Here is a 20,786-nt window from a genome sequence, read left to right on the forward strand (position 1 = left end):
CATGAACAGACATTTTTCCAAAGAAGACATCCAAATGGCCAACAGACACATGAAAAAAATGCTCAACATCCCTTGGTATCAGGGAAATCCAAATCAAAACCTCAATGAGATATCACCTCACACCAGTCAGAATGGCTAAAATTAACAAGTCATGAAATGACAGATGTCGGCGGGGATGCGGAGAAAGGGGAACCCTCCTACACTGTTGGTGGGAATGCAAGCTGGTGCAACCACTCTGGAAAACAGTATGGAGGTTCCTCAAAAAGTTGAAAATAGATCCAGCAATTGCACTACTGGGTATTTAGCCCAAAGATACAAATGTAGGGATCCGAAGGGGTACGTGCACCCCGATGTTTATAGCAGCAATGTCCACAATAGCCAAACTGTGGAAAGAGCCAAGATGTCCATTGACAGATGAATGGATAAAGAAGTGCTATATATACAGTGGAATATTATGCAGCCATCAAAAGGAATGAGATCTTGCCATTTGCAATGACGTGGATGGAACTGGAGGGTGTTATGCTGAGCGAAATAAGTCAATCAGAGAAAGACATGTATCATATGACCTCACTGATATGAGGAATTCTTAATCTCAGGAAACAAACTGAGGGTTGCTGGAGTGGTGGGGGGTGGGAGGGATGGGGTAGCTGGGTGATAGACATTGGGGAGGGTATGTGCTATGGTGAGCACTGTGAATTGTGCAAGACTGTTGAATCACAGGTCTGTACCTCTGAAACAAATAATACAATATATGTTAAAAAAAAGAAGAAGAAGAAGAAGATATCACGAGGGGAAGAATGAAGGGGGGGAAATCGGAGGGAGAGATGAACCATGAGAGATGATGGACTCTGAAAAACAAACTGAGGGTTCTAGAGGGAGGGGGGTTGGAGGATGGGTTAGCCTGGTGATGGGTATTAAAGAGGGCACATTCTGCATGGAGCACTGGGTGTTATATGCAAACAATGGATCATGGAACACTACATCAAAAACTAATGATGTAATGTATGGTGATTAACATAGCAATAAAAAAATTTTAAAAAAATAAAATAAAATATCATCTGAAAAAAAAAAAGCAAATCCTTTCTGCTGTGCACCTCTCTCCAGGACTAGGAAGAGTATCTTCCTCTTGTAATTCATCTGATTTTCACTCTCCATTGGATTATTTCCATTGGCATAAAAACTGGCTGTTGTTTATTATTATGTTTTATTTTATTTTTAAAGATCTTATTTATTTATTTGAGAGAGAGAGAGCGAGCATGAGCAGAGGGAGAGACAGAGGGAGAGGGACAAGCCAACTCCATGCTGAGCACAGAGCCCAATGCGGGGCTTGATTCCAGGACCCTAAAGTCATGACCTGAGCTGAAGTTAGATGCTTAACTGACTGACTCACCCAGGCGTCCCTGTTATTTATTATTTTAATAAACACTTCCTTCGACACTATTTTCCCTGTCAGCTACTACCCCATTTCTCTGTACTTCTTTAGGGCAAAATCCCTCATGAGTTGTCTAAACTCACTGTCTCAAATTCCTCTCCTCTCAATCTATCTAAACCTTCTCTTGTCAACTACATTTTCATAAAACCATTGTTGTCAAAGTCCCCAATGATCTTAGTCAGTTTTCAACCCTCATCTGACTTGACCCTTCAGCAGCAGCTTTTGACCCAGTGGATCACTCCCCCCTCCTTAACACACTTTCACTTATTTCCCAGGTAACCACCACTCTCCTAGTTTTCTTCCCACCTCCTTGGGGGCACCTCCTCAGCTTCCCCGGCCGGTTATTTCTCTTCTCCTCAACCTGCTAATAATAGAATGCCCCCAAAGCTTGGTCTTTAGTCTTCTCTTTCTTTTCCACACTTACCCTGTTTCATAGCTTTAAATTTCACCTACGTACCTGTAACTCTCATTTGGTATCTCCAGCCTGAACTTTTTTCATGGCTTACTGCTCACGAGGCATCCCAAACATGACATGTCTGGATTGACCTCCTCACACACACACCCCCCCCGGCAAAACCCCACTCTGCCTACAAGCTTATTCATTTCAGCTAATGGCAACTACATGGTTCCAGTCCCTTTGTCCAAAAGCTTCGGCGTCACCCTTGATGTTGATGTCTTTCTTTCTCTTATATCCCACATCTGGTTGGTTGGGAAAGCTTGTTGAAATCTTCAAAATATTTTCAGGTTCTGAACACTTCTCATCACTTCCACAGCCTACTACCCTGACTCAAGTTATAATCATTTCTGGACTCGTTCAGTAGTTCTCAAACTTTGCTGCCCATTGGAATCACCCAAGGATCTTTAAAACCTGACTGGCTCCCACCACTTGATATTTATTTTTATTTAATTGGTATGGGATGTGATCCAGGTGCTGGGATTTTTCACTACTCTCTAGGTGATTCTAATGTGCAGCCAAGTTTGGGAATCTGCAGCAAAGGTATGATAATAGCCACCTAACTGATCTCCCTTCTTCTGCCTGTCCCCACCTCCCAGTCTATTCCCAACACAGCAAATAGAGATAATTTTAAATTATAAATCAGATCACATCTCTGCTAAAAACTCTCCAACAGCTTCCCACATCATTTAGAGTAAAAGCCAAAGGTTTTACAATGGGGGTCTTATATAAACTGCTCTGTCCCCCACCCCACCCCATCACTTCTCTATTACACATCCCTCACTAAGTGCTCCATTGATGCTGGCCTTCTTACTTTCCGTGAACAACCAGGCATCCTTGCACCCCAGGACCTTTGCACTAACCACTCCTTTTACCTGAAACACTCTTCCCCCTGATAGCTGCATATCAAACATTAGCTCAAATATCACATTCTCAATAAGGCCTACTCTAACCTTATTTTAAAATTTACCCACTGTACTACTCACCTCACTTGTTCTCTTCTGTGAGGCAAAAGAGTGATAAAGTGGATGGTGGTGACTTCAGATAAGGAAGAGTGGGAAATGAGCAGATTGGAGTAAAAATAGAGTTCTGTTTTGGACATGTTGTTTGAAATGCCCAAATCTAGACACCCAGATCTAACCAGATATCAAATGGGGAAGAAGTTGGAGCTGTCCTATAAAAATGGGAGCAAATGGATGGTGTTTGAAGTTTTGATATTCTGGGGATCACCTTGGGAGAGACAAGGATGAGAAGTGAAGTCCAGGGTACACCAATATGTTGAAGTGAGACAGAGGAGGAGTCCACCGAAAGAGATGAGAAAAAATAGAAGAAAAATCAAGAGTGTGGAGGGTCCTATCATGAAAGACTTTCAACGAAGCTAACATGTCCATTGGTACCAGGATGACAATAAGGACAGAAAAATACTCCTGAATTTGGTCTGATGGGAAGTCACAAAACTTGACCAGGACGGTTTCAGTGTCATGGTGGGTTCAAAGACTTGGGGTCGCCTCAATTCTAGTGGGAAGAAAGGAAGTGGAAACAGCACCTATTCCTGTCTTTTTGTTAATGAGAGGAGTTCTAAATTTCTGGCGCATGAACAAAGATCACAGATGGGTTTCAGGAAAACGTTTTCCCAAGTCCTGCCTCCAAACTGCAAAACTTCGTGCGTGTGCTAGTTTTTCTGGAGAGATCTCCATAGCTTTCATGATGTTTATCGATAATTTGTGCCATTCATCTGAGACTAAGATGATTAATTGGCGTCAAAGTCTGCACCTCAGATTGTTACTCGATTCCTGCATGGTTTCTTCCAGGTTCTGATTTAGTTTCCATCACACTAGGTGGCTCGACCTCAGACTATCTCCCACTCGGGCGCGCCCTGGGCTTCTTATTTAGAGACCACCCACATCCACACTCCCATTTAGGCTTGCTAGCCTAGCCCCTATTCATAAGCATTGTCCGGTCGCTCTACTATCCAGGTCGAGCTTTCTAATGTCCAACCTGTTCTTTGCCTCGGCCGCCCATCTTCCCCGCCTCCTGCAGCTTCGCGAGCCGCCGCTGGGGAGCGGGTCAGGCCTTTGCGCTCTCCGTCTTCTGGGAATAGCTTTACGATACGTTGACCGTCATTTTACGACACGCTGGGGTTGCTTTGTGGCTGTCAACTTTCCCCGAGGTCCGAGTTGGTGACTACCTTGTGTGTGGTAGCAGATACTACGGCCGCGGAGAAATGAAGCAGAAACGGAAAGGTACGGAAGGGAGGGAAAGGAAGAGGGGGCAAGAGGGGTGATAGGGAAGGGGCGAACACCTGGGCGGTCAGGTGCTGAACGCAGTTTTTCCTGCGGGAATCCTCTGAGCCAGTCGCCCTGCCACCCTAGGGTCAGTCCGTGTGTGGCTCTAGCCCCTTGCCTTCTCATTTTACCTGTTGTGCTTTTTAAACCAGCCTACCCTTTTCCTTTTTGGCAGTCGCTTGGTGTCTTTTGTGTAGATGGCAGGAAAAGCTTTGTTCCAAGGTATGCTCTCCAAGGAGTTAATGTGGTCGGTCGATTCAACGTGCTCTCGGGTCTCTTAATTTGCTAAAATTTGTTTTATGGTACATTTCACCTATTTTTTTTTTTGAGATTTTCCATTAAGATCTGGGTTAAAAAAAAAAAGAAAAACTCTGAGTTCTTCGTTTTCTGTGGGACAGTTGTGTAGTTATTTTCGTTTATACTACCCCCTGAATTAGCATGGTGCAATTCCATCTTTCGTTTTCAACAGGATGCTATCAGATTTTTAAGTATTTTCTCACAAGTTCTAACCTTATTTCTGTATACTCATGTGAGCAGTCGGTCTAATCATGATTGATGGCTATGATAATAATAGCTACTATTTATTGAGCCTTTGCTAAGAAATTTGAAATCGATATCATTTCCACTGTGATGGAAAGTGGAATCTTTCCCGCAGGAGATTCAAAGAGTTAAGTAACTTACCCAGCCCAAAATTATACGTAGGAAGTGGAACGGATGGTCAGGCTGTCTGCACCCAAAAACCCACAATTTTTTCTTTTAAATCTGTCTTTAATCACTGTGCCTCTGGGCATCCACTACCATTTCTTAGAACAACAGCTCCAAATGTCCAGGTTACTTTCAGTTGTCTTGTGGCATCACACTACATGCCCCCAGTTAGTCATCTTCTTCTGCATTGCTCTTCCTCAGACTATTAGGCCAGATAGCTTCCCACTCTTCACTTCATCTATCACTAAGCCCTGCCTCTTGAAATAGTTTATTACTCATCATTTTGGCCATCATCCTCCTAATCCACCTTCATCAATAACTAATATTTGAATACTACTTTGGCTTTCCTATACGTTATTTCAATTGATTCTTACAGTAGTCTTGTCGAATGTGTATGTTTTATCCCAATTTGGCAGGCAGGGAAATGGGAATACAGAAGTCTTTGATCTTCCCATTATCACACAGCCAGTAGGGGTTGGGAGCTAGGGATGGGAGCCTAATGTCCAAGATTTTTACTTTTTTTTTTAAATTTTTATTGTTATGTTAATCACCATACATTACATCATTCGTTTACTTTTAAATCTTGTGGGGGTTTTACATTATTGCCTTTCAAGAGCCTTTTATTTAGTATCAAATTCTATGTATTCTTTTTACCTTCTGAATCATTTTTGTATCATCTTCTTTATTTTATGTACTTTTTTTTAAACACTACTTTGATCTTTTTACTCCCAAACTTGAGAATATATTATTCTCCACTCCATTTAAATGCCTTTGCCTAGTAGTCGGTGTATCCTGTAATCTGTTTTTCTCTTGAACCTCATCAGAAAGCTGTATTCTTGTTAGACAACACTCCTTCACACAAAGATAGATAATTCCTATACCTGACATTGTTCCTTCTGGATTGTCCTCTGTTTCACTTGTCCACTCCTTTCCTTTCTTTAAAGTCCCCTGTGCTGTTTCCTCCATGAAGCTTTTTCTTACTAATTTGCTTCTCTAGTTAATTTTTTTATACTCAAGAGCTGTATATGTGGTTTTCAAATCTTTATCTGTTTTTATCACCTGAATCCTCTTCTCCTCTCCAAATTATTACATAGAGCTTCAATATATTACAGATGCAAAAGCCAAGCTACTTTGGTTTAATGAAGAAAGAGACCCTCCTTTTCCTTCCTCTCCTCCCTCTTCCTCTTCTTCCAGCACCACCACCAACCCTACCTCTGTTACATGGTCCTTGAAGCGCCTTTTTGGAACTCTGAATTACGTGGTTTTGAAAGCATTTAGCTTTTGATTATAGATGGACTTTTTTCCCTCAACATTGTGTGTGTTAACTTTGCTTCATTAAGTTAGAGGCAGCTTAGTACAGGGAAAAAAGCGTGGAACTTGCAGAGAAAACACCTGGATTTGAGTTGTAACTATTCCATTTACAATGGCATCTTAACTTCCCTTAATTTTTAACACCTGTAAAAGGGGCTGACACCATCTACCATACAGTGTTGTGAGGTTTCAAATGAGATAAAATAAAATAAAGGGGCTCCATTACTGCCAGGGCTTTATCATCTATTCTTCTCTCTGATGACTCCATCGTCTCTGCACGCTAGCTTTCTCTATAGGCTGGAAGTATGCTTGGTGGCAGTTTCCAAGCCATATCACTGGTGGGAGAGTGGCATTTTTTGCCATGAGGAAAGAGCTCAGATTGGCCTGACGGGTAGGTGCCTATCCTTGAACCAATCTATTGAATGATGAAGTCCTGTAAGTCATGTAAGAACATGTTGGTTTCTGCTTGTCATGTCAGCCACAGTTGCCAGAAGGTCATGATGGTGGACAGACTATATCTTAGATCCCTAGGCAAGTATAGAACCAACATTCTTTGTATTACAAAGGAGCATTGCATTGCTTTGTAATATTACGTCTGTGGATACCTGGATTTGAGTTTCAACTTCACCCCTTGGTGGCATTTTTGTGTGACTAGCAAATATTCCTATCTACTGCATTCTGAGAGATGAAATAGTGCATCTAAATATCATTATAATTCTGGAGTTAAATGGAAGCTATTTTAACCACTTTGATGCTTTCTTGTACAATTAGGTTCTTTCTCCTCATGTTTGTCTCTGTTCTTTCCTGTATCTATCATTCTTACAATGTTTGTACTTCTAAAGTGAGTTCTCCCCTTATATAGATGAAGCATGTTTGTTTTATTAAGGGTACAAAGGATATGCTCAAACTGTAAACAGTGGAAGTTTGGTGTCTTGTAAACTTGAGCTGTTCATCTGGGATGGTTGGAATAATTTTGGAAGAAAAAAAATAAATGCAAAAAACTTTACTGGGTTATATGATTTTTTACATTGTTAAATATTATTTTTCCAGGAGATCTCAGCCCTGCTGAGCTGATGATGCTGACTATAGGAGATGTTATTAAGCAACTAATTGAAGCCCACGAACAGGGGAAAGACATTGATCTGAATAAGTAAGTTGATTTATAAAACAAAGAAGGCAGTCCTGTTCTTAGGTGGTAGATCTTTTTATTGAAATTATCAAATATGATTTGTTTTCTATCTCATGTTTTATATTTTAATTGAGAACTTAGCTTTCTGCTCTGCCCTGTCACTCATTTATGGCAAAATTCTGTCACAGCCTAAGAATACTAATAGCTTCTAATATTTATTGGGCGCTTACTACGTCCCAATCACTATTAGTAGTGCATTGTATTAATTCAGGTGGTCCTCTCAAAAACTGTGTGAGTTAGGTACTTATATCACCCTCATTTGACAGTTGGGTACGAGACAGAGGAAGATTAGATAATTTGTCTAAAAGTAAAGAACTAGTAATTGGCAGAACTGGGATTTGGAATTAGATCATCTGTCTCAGAGCCCCTGTTATCTTCTTTGCTGCATCACTTCACATCCTTGTTCCCTTCCTCCTGTCTCAGAAGAAGCAGTAGCTCTCTTAGGAAAACCCTGCCTTTGGGGTCTTTGATCTAATCCAACCCTTTTCTACTTTATAGCCTTTTTTGACCTGTTCATCTGTTTCCTTTCCACAATCATGTTCAGTTTTGACTTTGCTACATCCTCAGTTAAGAGTAGTCTTTCATCTCTGCTTCTTTTGTTTCCATTAGATATTCACTATGTAGATCTGCTCTAATGAAAGGGTTTTCTCCCCACTCCCAGGTAGGTCATCAGTGGTCTAAATCACCACAGTGAGGCCTTTTTAAGACTGTTTCTTGTTGCTTGGGATACTACAGTGTTTTATCACTTCCTTGGAATATTGCACTTAATAAACTTTTGCTAAAGGAATAAATAAGTTACTTAACTATCCTTTCTTGACTGTGGAGTTATGTTTTACTGATTTTTCTATCCTGTCTTTAGGAGTTGCTTTTCTGTCATTGTTGGCTATACCGCTAATTATACAAAAGTCTTTTATTTCTAGTGAACATTTCTTCTTCTTGTATTTTTTGTCAGTCTCTTTAATTTAGCACATCTAAAGTTTATGCTAACATCTTCCTGAAAACAAGCCTCTATGCAGATGTCCTCTTTGCTTAATTGTATTAACCTTCACCCAGGCTTGAAACTCTAGTGTCCTCTTCAGATTGTTTTTGTTAGTTCCAATTAATATTTAAATTTTGCCTACTCTCTCTTCATTATGACTCTCACTTTCATTTCCACTACTAACTCCCTAATTCATCCCTTTTTGAACTTAATTCTAGACTACTGCAGTAGCTTATGCTTTCAGTCTATATCTCTTGCTGGGTTAATTGTTCCTTGTTCTTGTCTTTTATCATGTCATTGCCCTGTACAGGAATTTTCAGTATGTCCTCAACATATATGAAATTAAATGCAAATTCCTCAGCCCCTTATGTAAGGCCTCTTGGTCTGGCTTCAACTTGCCCAACTTTTTAAATTTCTGTACCTTTACATTGAAAGTGTCTGCTTTATATCAAGTCTACCCATGTATCCTAAAATATGTGCATTCCTGTTTTTGTGTCTTCACATAAGCCAGCCTATTTGTTCTCAGTGGCATCTCCATGTCTTCACTGCCTGTCTGAAGCCAACTCTTTTCTGTCCCTGTTTTCCATGACTGTCTCCGCAGCACCCATTGAGTTCCTCTCTTGAACTCTGGACACGTTCATTATTGTATGTGTGTTTTATCACATATATTTTTATCACTTACACATTTATTTTTGTGAATGCCTATCTGAAAACATAGCAGCATACAAACATAGAGCATGAAACAACTATGCCTTATACCTTCTGGCATACCAAGTACTTGTACTCTTTACAAATCAGGTACTGAGTTAACATTTTTTGAAAATGATGCAAATACTTCACAATATTTTTAGTTGGATTAAAATGAGAAATTAAGGTGACTGTTAGGGTTTGCTAGCACCAAGAAACAAGAAACCAATAAAATTATAGAGAAAAGCAAGGAATTATTAGTTGGGCTGAAGGTTATTTCTAGGGATTAGGGATAAAGTTATAGTCAGGAAGGAGTAAATGGGTTTTCTGAAGTACTGATCATATTCTGTTCCTTGGAGTATAGTAACACAAGTGTTTGCTTCATAAATTTTAAAGTATGTTTGTATGTTTTATGTTCTGTTTTTTATGTATATATTATTTTATGTTAGAAAAAGTTTTAAAACACTTTAAAAATATACATTATTTACTATTTGGTTCTGTACACCTTTCCTTTAAATTGTTTTTTGTTTGTTTGTCTGGTCTAAGACCATAGCTCACAACCAGGCATGATACCACCCACCCACCCACCCAGGAGACATTTTTAGTTGTTAACAATGGGAAGTGGGGTGCTGGTGGGTAGAGGCCGATGAAGCTGCTAAACATCCTACAGTGTAATAAACAGTCCCTTACTACAGAATTAATCCCAGATGCTGTAGTGTTGGGTTGAGAAAAGGGTAGAATGCTGTGAAGCTAGAGCACTTTGTTGAATGAGACCTACCTTGTGTCACTGTGCTGGGACCTTCCCTGTAGTCATCTTGTTTTCTTTCTGGTACTCTGGAGTAAGAAGAAGTCATTGGTACGTTTTCCTGATTTTCTTCTATTTTTCTGATACTCACAAATGTTAATGCCGCTGTTGTCACTGGGTGAAAAGATTGGGGAGTGACAGGAGTTGATGTTATTTGTAGGTCATTCTTTTGGTAGTATGCCTTGAAATACTATGATCTTGATAATGCTAGATGCTTTACTTCCAGGGTAAAAACCAGGACAGCTGCCAAATACGGCCTTTCAGCACAGCCCCGCCTGGTGGATATCATCGCTGCAGTCCCACCTCAGTATCGAAAGGTCTTAGTCCCCAAATTAAAGGCAAAACCCATCAGAACTGCCAGTGGGGTGAGTAATTTGATTCATGAAATATTGATTCCATATCTATTCTGCCAGAAATCCTTGCCTCCATGTAACACTCAGGTAGTGAGGTGGAAAAGGGGGATTCAGTTTAATAAAATCCAGATATTATGATATGTGCTGCAGTAGAGACATGTGCAGAATGTTGAAAAACACTCACTATGCTTAAAGGAGTAGATTATGTTTTAATGTCCTTAAAAGTATAAATTGAGGCGTGGTGACTATCTCAATGTGATAAATATTGTTGGCCATTTTAAGGTCATGGCTTTCAATACAACTGATACTTACAAAAGGTACTTTTATTTTTAAAAGATTTTGTTTGTTTATTTGAGAGAGCACATGAGCAAGGGAAGAGGCAGAGGGAGAAGGAGAGAATCTCAGGCAGACTCTGTGCTGAGTGCAGAACCCGAGGCTGGGCCCAATCTCATGACCCCAAGATCATGACCTGAGCTGAAATCATGAGTAGGATGCTCAACCCAGGCGCCCCTTGTACTTTTAAAAGGTAGTTAATGGTACAAATGCATTCTGTATGTGGTATTTGGGAAGCGACTGACGTAATGGGAAGCACTGTGGAAGTCCAGAGGACAAAGATGTCCCGCAGTAAAAGAGACTAGGGAAAGCCCTAGAGAAAGCATGGCACTTGCTTGACATACAAATGGTGCCCATATGCACATTCTGCATGGAGCACTGGGTGTTATATGCAAACAGTGAATCATGGAACACTACATCAAAAACTAATGATGTAATGGTGATTAACATAACAATAAAAACTAAAATTAAAAAAATGGTGCCCATATAAGCAGCAAAGAGCAGGCTTGAAGAATAATGGGAGCAAGGACACAAGGAACTAAGGCACAGAAGTAGAGGTATTATAAGAGGTGTGATGTGCGCAGGGTACAGTGAGTACCTCACACTGACTGGAGTTGGTAAACCATTTGAGAAAGCAACAGGACATTAAGTTAAAGAGTTAATTTGGGATCAGCTTGTAAAAGATCTTAAATGTCCTGCAGAGAAGCTGGGTAATAGGAAACTGTTAAAGATAGTTACTGTTAAAGATTGAGGAGAGTGATATGAACAAACCAGATTTTCAGAAAATTAATTTGAATACAAGATGTAGAGTAGCTTGGAGCCAAAAAGACCAGTTAGGGTACTCTTGGCTTGATCTAGGTGTAAGATATGTTAAGAGCTGGAATTAGGGTAGGGGCTTTAGGATATAAAGGATGAATGTGAAAGATAGGATTTGGACCCTCTTAAAACATGATACCCAGAATTGAATTGTGTGTTTCTGATATGATCATAGAAATTCAATCTCTTATTTGGATGCGAGTATAAAACTTGGTAATTACAGTTTATGTTGACTTGTTTGGTGGCCATATCTCCTGGATCATATTGCATTTGTGACTAATTAAACCCTAAAACTTTTATACACAATGAATCACTAATTCTGGTCTCTTCTCCTTGTACTTAAGAGTTTTTGTTTTATTTATTTGTACCTAGCGTAAAGGGTTCCTTAAGAGAAATTAATACAGTTGAACAACATGGGTTTGAACTGCATGGGTCCACTTACAGGCAGATTTTTTTCCCATAAGTACAGTACTATAGATATATTTTCTTTATGATTGTCCTGATACTTCTTTTTGTCTAGATTACTTTATTGTAAGAATACAGTATACAATACGTATAGCATACAAAATATGTATTAATTGATGGTTTCTGTTACCAGTAAGGCTTCTGATCAGCAGTAGACTATGAAAATAATTAAGTTTCTGGGGTCAAAAATTATATGCAGTTACTCAACTGAGTTGAGGGGTTGTCACCCCTAACCCGTGCTTTCTTCAAAGGTCAGCCATAGTTTCAAACCCCTCACCTCCCATTTTTCCCCTCAGGGCAAGCATTTTTAACTCTTAGCTGATTCCTTGGCATTTGCTTCTATATCCCCAGATAACACACTCTATAGATAAGTCTTGAATTTTTAGTTTTCAGCATTATGTATGAGGTTGCTGCTATGGAAGACAAAGACTTATCAACCTTTCCTTAACCTGACTAATAAGCCTGGCTTCTATGACACCATTCTGTCTCCTCCTCCTCCTACCTCTAGTTACTTCTTTTCTTTCTTTGAGGTCTATTCTTGTTCTGCTTGCCTCTAAAAATTGATGTTTTCTGTTGTCCTGGGTCCACTGTTCTTAGTACTGTACATGCCATCTTTGGTGATCTCATCCATTGACATTTCTAAGTATTGTTATATGCTGACATCCAGCTCTGACCACTCCTCAAGCTTCAGGTTTTTGTCAAAGTGCCTGTTAAACATCTCTCCTTTGACTGCCTGTATACCCTCAAGTATAATATAACCAAAACTAACCTCAAACTTGCTCATTCATCTTTCTTCTCAATCCTAGTTCATGGTGCCTCTATCCACTCAGTTTCCAAAAGATGTGAAATGCATTGTCCATTCCTACCACCACTGGTAGGGATATTCTGGCCTTCATTATTTCTTTTTAGACTATTTCAGTTATTTCCTAACTAGTCTACTTTTTCTTACCTGCACCAAATCCATCTTTGACAATATCACCAGAGTGAACTATTAAAAATATCAGAAGTACAGGGAGAGGTTGGAAGATGGCAGAGTAGGAGGACCCTAGGCTCACTTTATCCTACAAATACAACTAGATAACTGTCAGATCATCCTAAATACCCCAGAAATTGACCTGAAGAGTTGCAGAACAAACTACACAACTAAAAGTAGAGAAGAGGCCACATTGAAGAAGGTGGTAAGTGCAGAGATGCGGTTTGGGAGAGAAAGAGATCATGGCCGCTGTGGTGGGGAGAGAGCCACAGTGGCAGAGAAGGGTGAGAGACAGACTAATAACCATCAACCAGGGAGCCTACAGGGAAAATGAATTCCCATAGCAATTGGCTTGGCAAGTGAGAGGGGCTGAATTTTGGGAGTTCTTGCAACCAGTGGACTTAAAGACTGGAATTTTAAAGGTCAGTGGGCATGGCTGGGATAGATCCCAGAGGGCATTGCACTGCTCTTAGAAGCTAGGCAAACAACGCATGCCATATAGTGTGGAAACAGCAATCTGAAGAGCACCTGGGGGACACAGTACAGAGGTTATTTGCTCACCTCAGAGCATATCCCAGAGAAGCAGAGTTCAAGGAGAGACCCCTCCAGGAACACAGAATTGACTGACACCATTTCCCTCACCCATCCCTCAGCCCATGAGCACAGGGCCACCTGTGGGAATCAGTGCAGCACCCACACTTGCTACCTAATTTGCTTATACCAAGCCCCACTTCAAGTGCCTTTACTCCTATGGAACTGCCCTTCCCCGTCACACTTGCCTCAGTTCCAGGTTGGTGAGTCCCCTCCCCCTGAAGACCGGCCCAAACTTCTGCTTACAGTGTGTCTCCTGACTCAGGAGTTTTGTGGAGCCCCTGTTCAGACAGCAGTGGTGACAGGTCTCATTCACAAGCAGACCAGAGCACGCCTCATTAAAATGCACTACATTCAGGTCAGGGGCCAAGTACTGCTCACAAAAGGCAAAGATAGCCTCTGAAGATGACTGGCCTAAAGGATGTAACAGCTAGGATAAAACAGCACAGCACATGCAGCACACATTGGTGACATTCCCAGAAGCGCCAGGCCCTGGGGAACTGGGGACAGTACACAGCAGGGCAGTACAGGACTTCTTCATAAGGCCATTACCCTCAAGAACAGGAGATGTAGCTGACTTTCCTAACACAGAGAAACAGACACAGAGACAAAATGTGAAGATAGAGAAATTTATTGCAAATGAAAGGAAAGAAGAAACAAAAGAAAAGGAAAGACAAGAAGGGAGGGAGGGAAAAAGAGAGAAAGAAAGAGGGAGGGAGGGAGAAAAGAAAGAAAAAAAAGACAACACCACAGCCAGAGATCTAAGCAAAGCAGATATAAGTAACATGCCTGATGGGGTACTTAAAGCAATGATCATAAGGATACTCACTGGATGTGAGAAAAGAGTAGAAGACATGAATAAAGTACTTAATACAGAGATAAGGAATAACATAGCAGAGATAAAGGGCTCAATAAATGAAATGAGAAACACACTTGATGGAATGAATAGCAGGATGGAAGAAGCAGAGGAGCGAATTAATGACCGAAAGACAAAGTAATGGAAAATAATCAAGCTGAACAAAAGAGAGAAAAAAGAATTTTGCAAAATTGGAATAGATACAGGGAACTCAGTGGCTCCATCAAATGTAATAACCTTCATATTATAGGTGTCCCAGAAGAGGAAGAGAAATCAAAGGGGAAGAAGAATTTATTTGAGGAAATAATAGCTGAAAACTTACCTAGTTTGGGGAAGGAAACAAATATTCACATCCAGGAGGCACAGTGAATGCCCAATAAAAGCAACAAAAGCAGATTCACACCAAGACATAGTGTAATTAAAATGGCAAAAAGTAGTGATTAAAAAAAAAAACATATCTTAAAAGCAGCAAGAGCAGACAGTTACATACAAGGGGAAAGCCCCATAAGGCTATCAGCAGATTTGTCAGCAAAAACCTTGCAAGCCAGAAGAGAGTGGCGTGATATATTCAAAGTGGTGAATAGGAAAAATCTTCAGTCAAGAATACTCTATCCACAGGCGCTTGGGTGGCTCAGTCGTTAAGTGTCTGCCTTTGGCTCAGGTCATGATCCCAGGGTCCTGGGATCGAGCCCTGCATCGGGCCCCCTGCTAGGCGGGAAGCCTGCTTCTCCCTTCCCCACTACCCCTGCTTGTGTTCCCTCTCTCACTGTGTCTCTCTCTGTCAAATAATAAATAAAATCTTCAAAAAAAAAAAAAAAAAAAGAATATCCAGCAAGGCTATCATTTAGAATAGAAGGGGAGATAAAGAGTTTCCCAGACAGGGGTGCCTGGGTGGCTCAGTTGGTTAAGTGACTGCCTTCAGCTCAGGTCATGATCCTAGAGTCTTAGGATCGAGTCCCACGTTGGGCTCCCAGCTCAGCAGGGAGTCTGCTTCTCCCTCTGACCCTCTCTGCTCTCATGCTCTCTCTCACTCTCTCTCAAATAAATAAATAAAATCTTAAAAAAAAAAAGTTTCCCAGACAAACAAAAACTAAAGGAGTTCATGACCACTAAAAGCAGCCCCACAAGAAATATTAAGGAGGACTCTTGAAGTGGAAAGAAGATCAAAAGTGACAGTACGAAGATAGGAAACACAAAAGCAGTAAAAATGAATATTTGTATAAAAGATGAGTTAAGAAACTCACAAAATAAAAGGATATAAAATATAGCACCTTATACCTAAAACATGGGGAGGAGAGGAGTAAAGAATGGGTTCAAACTTAACCATCAACTTAATATAGACTGCTATATGCAGAAGATGTTATGTACAAACTTAATGGTAACCACAAATCAAAAACTAATAGATATGCAAAGAATGAAGAGAAAGGAATCCAAATATATCACTAAAGAAAACTAGCAAACCATGAAAGAAAGAAAGAAAAGAAAGGATCAGAGAAAAACGTCAGAAACAACCACAAAGCAAGGAATAAAATGGCGATAAATACATATCTGTCAATAATGACTTTGAATATCAGTGGACTAAATGCTCCAAAAGACATAGGGTGACAGAATGAATTAAAAAACAAGACCAACCTCTACGCTGCTTACAGGAAACTCATTTTAGACCTAATGACACCTGCAGACTGAAAGTGAGGGGATGGAGAAACATCTGTCGTGCAAATGTATATCAAAAGAAATCTGGGGTAGTGATACTTATATTGGACAAAATAGACTTTAAAACAAAGACTGTATGTAATAAGAGACATGGAAGGACACTATATAATAATAAAGGGGACAATCCAACAAGAAGATACAACAATTGTAAATATTTATGCACCCAACAGGGGAGCACCCAAATATATTAAACAGTTAATAACAAACATAAAAGACTAATCCATAGTAATACAATAATAGTAGAGGGCTTTACCAGCCCACTAACACTGATGGACAGATCATCCAACCAGAAACAAGGAAACAGCTTTGAATGACTCGTTGGACTAGATGGATAACAGATATTCAGAACATTCCATCCTGAAATAGCAGAATACACATTCTTTTCAAATGTACATGGAGCATTCTCCAGAATAGATCACATATTAGGCCACAAAACAAGCCTCAACAAATTCAAGAAGATTGTAGTCATACCATGCATCTTTTCTGACCGTAACACTATGAAACTAGAAATGAACCACAAGAAAAAATCTGGAAAGACTACAAATACGTGGAGGCTAAATAACATGCTACTAAACAATGAATGGATCAATCAGGAAATAAAAGAAAAAATTAAGTACATGCATGGACACAAATAAAAATGAAAACACAACAATCCAAAATCTTGGGATGCATCAAAAGTGGTTCTAAGTGGGAAGTTTATAACTATACAGATCTACCTCAAGAAGCAAGAAAAATCTCAAATTAACAACCTACTCTTACACCTAAAGGAGCTAGAAAAAAGAACAAATGAAACCTAAAAGTAGAAGGAAGGAAATAATAAAGATTACAGCAGAAATAAATGATACAGAAACTAAGAAAATAGTAGAACAGATCAGTGAAACCAGGAGCTGGTTCTTTGGAAAAAGATCAATAAAATTGATAAACGTCTAGCCAGACTTATCAAGAAAAAAACAAGAGAAAGGGCCCAAAATCACAAATAAGAGAGGAGAAATAACAACCAACACCATAGAAATACGATTATAAGAGAATATTATGAAAAACTGTATGCCAACAAATTAGCAGCCCACAAGAAATAAATTCCTAGAAACATGTAAACTACCAAAACTGAAACAGGAAGAAATGAAAAATTTGAAGAGACTGATTACCAGCAAAGAAATTGAATCAGTAATCAAAAAACTCCCGACAAACAAAAGCCCAGGACTGGATGGCTTCATGGGCAAATTGTACCAAACATTTAAAGAAGAGTTAATGCCTGTTCCTCTCCAACTATTCCAAAAAATAGTAAGGAAAATTTCCAGATTCATTCTATGAGGCCTTCTTTACCCTGATACCAAAACCAGATAAAGACCACTAAAAAAGAGAACTACAGGCCAATATTCCTGATGAATATAGATGCAAAAATCTTCAACAAAATATTAGCAAACTAAATCCAACAATACATTAAAAAAAAAAAAATCATTCCTCACAATTAGGTGGGATTTATTCCTGGATTTCAAGGGTGATTCAATATTCACAAATCAATCAACACCATACATCACGTCAATAAGAGAAAGGAAAAGAACCATATGATCATTCTAATAGGGTAGGAAAAAACATTAAACAAAGTACAACATACATTCATGATAAAAACCCTTAACAAAGTAGGTTTAGAGGGAACATAACCTCAACATAATACCATATATGAAAAACCCACACCTAACATCATCCTTAAGGGGAGAAAACTGGGAGCTTTTCCTCTAGGGTCAGGAACAAAGATAAGAATGTCCTGTTTCACCACTTTTATGCAGCAGAGTACAGGAAGGCCTAGCAGCAGCAGTCATACAACAAAAAGAAATAAAAATCATCCAAATCAGTAAGGAAGAAGTAAAACTTTCACTATTTGCAGATGACATGATCATGTAGAAAACTCAAAAGACCACCAAAAACCTGCTAGAGCTGATACATGATTTCAGTAAAGTGGCAGGATACAAAATCAATGTAGAGAAATCTGTTGCAGTTTTATTTTTTTATTTTATTTTTATTTTATTATGTTTTTAAGATTTTATTTATTTATTTGATAGAGAGAGCACAAGCAGGGGGAGCAGCAGGCAGAGAGAGGGAGAAGCAGGCTCCCCACCGAGCAGGGAGCCCGATGCAGGGCTCGATCCCAGGATCCTGGGATCACAACCTGAGCTGAAGGCATATGCTTAACTGACTGAGCCACCCACCCAGGTACCCCCTGTTGCATTTTTATACACCAATAATGAAACATCAGAAAGTGAAACTAAGGGGTGCCTGGGTGGCTCTCAGTTAAGCATCTGACTCTTGATTTCAGCTCAGGTCATGATCTCAGGGTCATGAGATTGAGCCCCATGTCAGGCTCTGCACTCAGCATGGAGTCTGAGATTTTCTCTCTCCCTCTCCCTCTGCCCCCCTCCCCCTTTCATTCTCTCTCTCTAAAATAAATAAAATCTTAAGAAAACGAAATTAAAACAATCCAATCTACAATGACACCAAAAATAGTAAGATACCTAGGAATAAACCTAACCAAAGAGGTGAAAGACCTGTACTCTGAAAACTATAAAACACTGATGAAAGAAATTGAAGAGGACACAAAGAAATGTAAAGACATCCCATGCTCATAGATTAGAAGAACAAATATTGTTAAAATCTCCATCCTACCCAAAACAATCTGCACATTTAATGCAATCCCTATCAAAATACCAATAGCATTTTTCTTAGGACTAGAACAAGCAATCCTAAAATTCATATGACTCACTAAAGACTCCAAATAACCAAAGCAATCCTGGGGGGAAAAAAAAGGCAAAGCTGGAGGGATCATTGTTCCAGACTTCAAGTTCTATTTACAAAGCTATAGTAATCAAAACAGCATGATACTGGCACAAAAATAGACACACAGATCAGTGGAACAGAATGGAAAGCCCAGAAATAAACTTACAGCTGTATGGTCAACCAATGTTTGACAAAGCAGGAAAGAATATCCACTGGGGAAAAAGACAGTCTCTTCAACAAATGGTATTGGGAAAACTGGACAGCAACATGCAAAAGAAAGAAACTGGACCACTTTCTTATACCATACACAAAAATAAATTCAAAATAGATTAAAGACCTAAATGTGAGACCTGAAACCATAAAAATCCCAGAAGAGAACAGCCTGTATCTTCTTTGACATCAGCCATAGCAGCTTTTTTCTAGGTATGTCTCCTGAGACAAGGGAAACAAAAGCAAAAATAAATTATTGTGGCTACATCAAAATAAAAAGTTCTGCACATCAAAGGAGACAAGAAAACTAAAAGGCAACGTATGGAATGGGAGAAGATATTTGTAAATGACATATCTGATAAAGGGTTAGTATCCAAAATATATAAAGAACTGATACAACTCAACATCCATCCAATTAAAAAATGGGCAGAAGACATGAACATTTCTTCAAAGAAGACATCCAGATGGCCAAAAGACATGAAAAGATGCTCACCATGACTTACCATCAGAGATATGCAAATCAAAACCACAATGATTTATCTTCTCACACTTGTCAGAATGGCTAAAGCAACAACAGAAGATACTATTTTGACAAGAATGTAGAGAAAAAGGAACCCTCTTGGACTGCTGGTGGGAATGCAAACTGGTGCAGTCACTGTGGAAAATAGTATGGAGGTTCCTCAGAAATTTAAAAATAGAACTACCCTACAAACCAGCAATCACACTACTGGGTATTTACCCAAAGAATACAAAAACACTAATTCAGAGGGGTACATGTACCCCTATATTTATTGCAGAATTATTTACAATAGCCAAATTATGGAAGCAGCCCAAGCGTCCCTCAATTCATGAATGGATAAAGGAGATGTGGTATATATACAGTGGAATATTATTCAGCCATTAAAAAGAATGAAATCTTGGCATATCAACTCACTTGGGTAAATACCTAGGAGCATGATTGCTGGATCATATCGTAAGACTAGGTTTAGCTTTGTAAAATTGCCAAACTGTCTTCCAAAGTGGCTGTACCATTTTACAGTCCCACCAACAATGAGAATTCCTGTTGCTCCACATGCTTGTCAGCGTTTGGTATTGTCCGTGTTCTGGATTTTGGCCATTCTGGTAGGTGTGTGGTAGTATTTCATTTTAGTTTGCAATTCCCAAATGACATATGTTGAGTATCTTTCATATTATTATTGTCAATACTATATCTTATTTGACGAGGTGTCTCTTCGGATCTTTTGCCCTACTCCTAATAGATTGTTTGGTTTTTTATTGTGAAATTTTAAGAGTTCTTTGTATATTTAAGATATGTATCTTACCAGACATGGGTTTTGCAAATACTTTCTTTGAGTCTGTGTCTTTTCATTCTCTTAAGAGTATCTTTCTCAGAACAGAACTTTCAAATTTTTAAGGTAGTCCAGTTTACCAGTTTTTTCTTTCTGGATCATTCTTTGGTGTTGATCTAAAAACTCATTGCAAAACCCAGGGTCACCTAGATTTTCTCCTATGTTATCTCCTAGAAGTTTTATAGTTTTGACTTTACATTTAGGTCTGTGATCCATTTTATTTTATTTTATTTTTTATTTGAGAGCGAGAGCACACATGCGAGTGCAAGCAGGGGGAGGAGCAGAGGGAGAGGGACAAACAAACTCCACACTGAGCGCAGAGCCCAACGCGGGGCTCCATCTCACGACCCTAAGATAGTCACCTGAGCCGAAACAAAGAGTTGGATGCGTAACCAGCTGAGCCACTCAAGCACCCCATCAATTAATTCTTAATCAGCACAATTGTTAGCATCTCAGGAAGGCTTCCCTGACTTCCCTGGTGAGGGCTAATTAATTGCCTTCTTTGGCA

General features: G+C 39.5%; 1 protein-coding gene across 1 annotated transcript in view; it reads left to right on the forward strand.

Annotated features, from left to right (window-relative positions):
- The first annotated feature begins 4,042 nt into the window (after positions 1-4,042).
- ELP3 (elongator acetyltransferase complex subunit 3) overlaps positions 4,043-20,786 on the forward strand; it is a 101,776-nt gene continuing 85,032 nt past the window's right edge. The window contains exons 1-3 of the mRNA XM_028114394.2: positions 4,043-4,129; positions 7,238-7,337; positions 10,074-10,212. Of these exons, the coding sequence (XP_027970195.2) occupies positions 4,111-4,129; positions 7,238-7,337; positions 10,074-10,212 (258 nt within the window). The 5' untranslated portion in view covers positions 4,043-4,110. The remainder of the gene's footprint in view (positions 4,130-7,237; positions 7,338-10,073; positions 10,213-20,786) is intronic.

The sequence above is a fragment of the Eumetopias jubatus genome, unplaced genomic scaffold, assembly GCF_037043125.1.
Source record: "Eumetopias jubatus isolate StellerSeaLion01/CBP00866 unplaced genomic scaffold, mEumJub1_p1.0 scaffold_2, whole genome shotgun sequence".
Taxonomy (NCBI): Eukaryota; Metazoa; Chordata; class Mammalia; order Carnivora; family Otariidae; genus Eumetopias; species Eumetopias jubatus.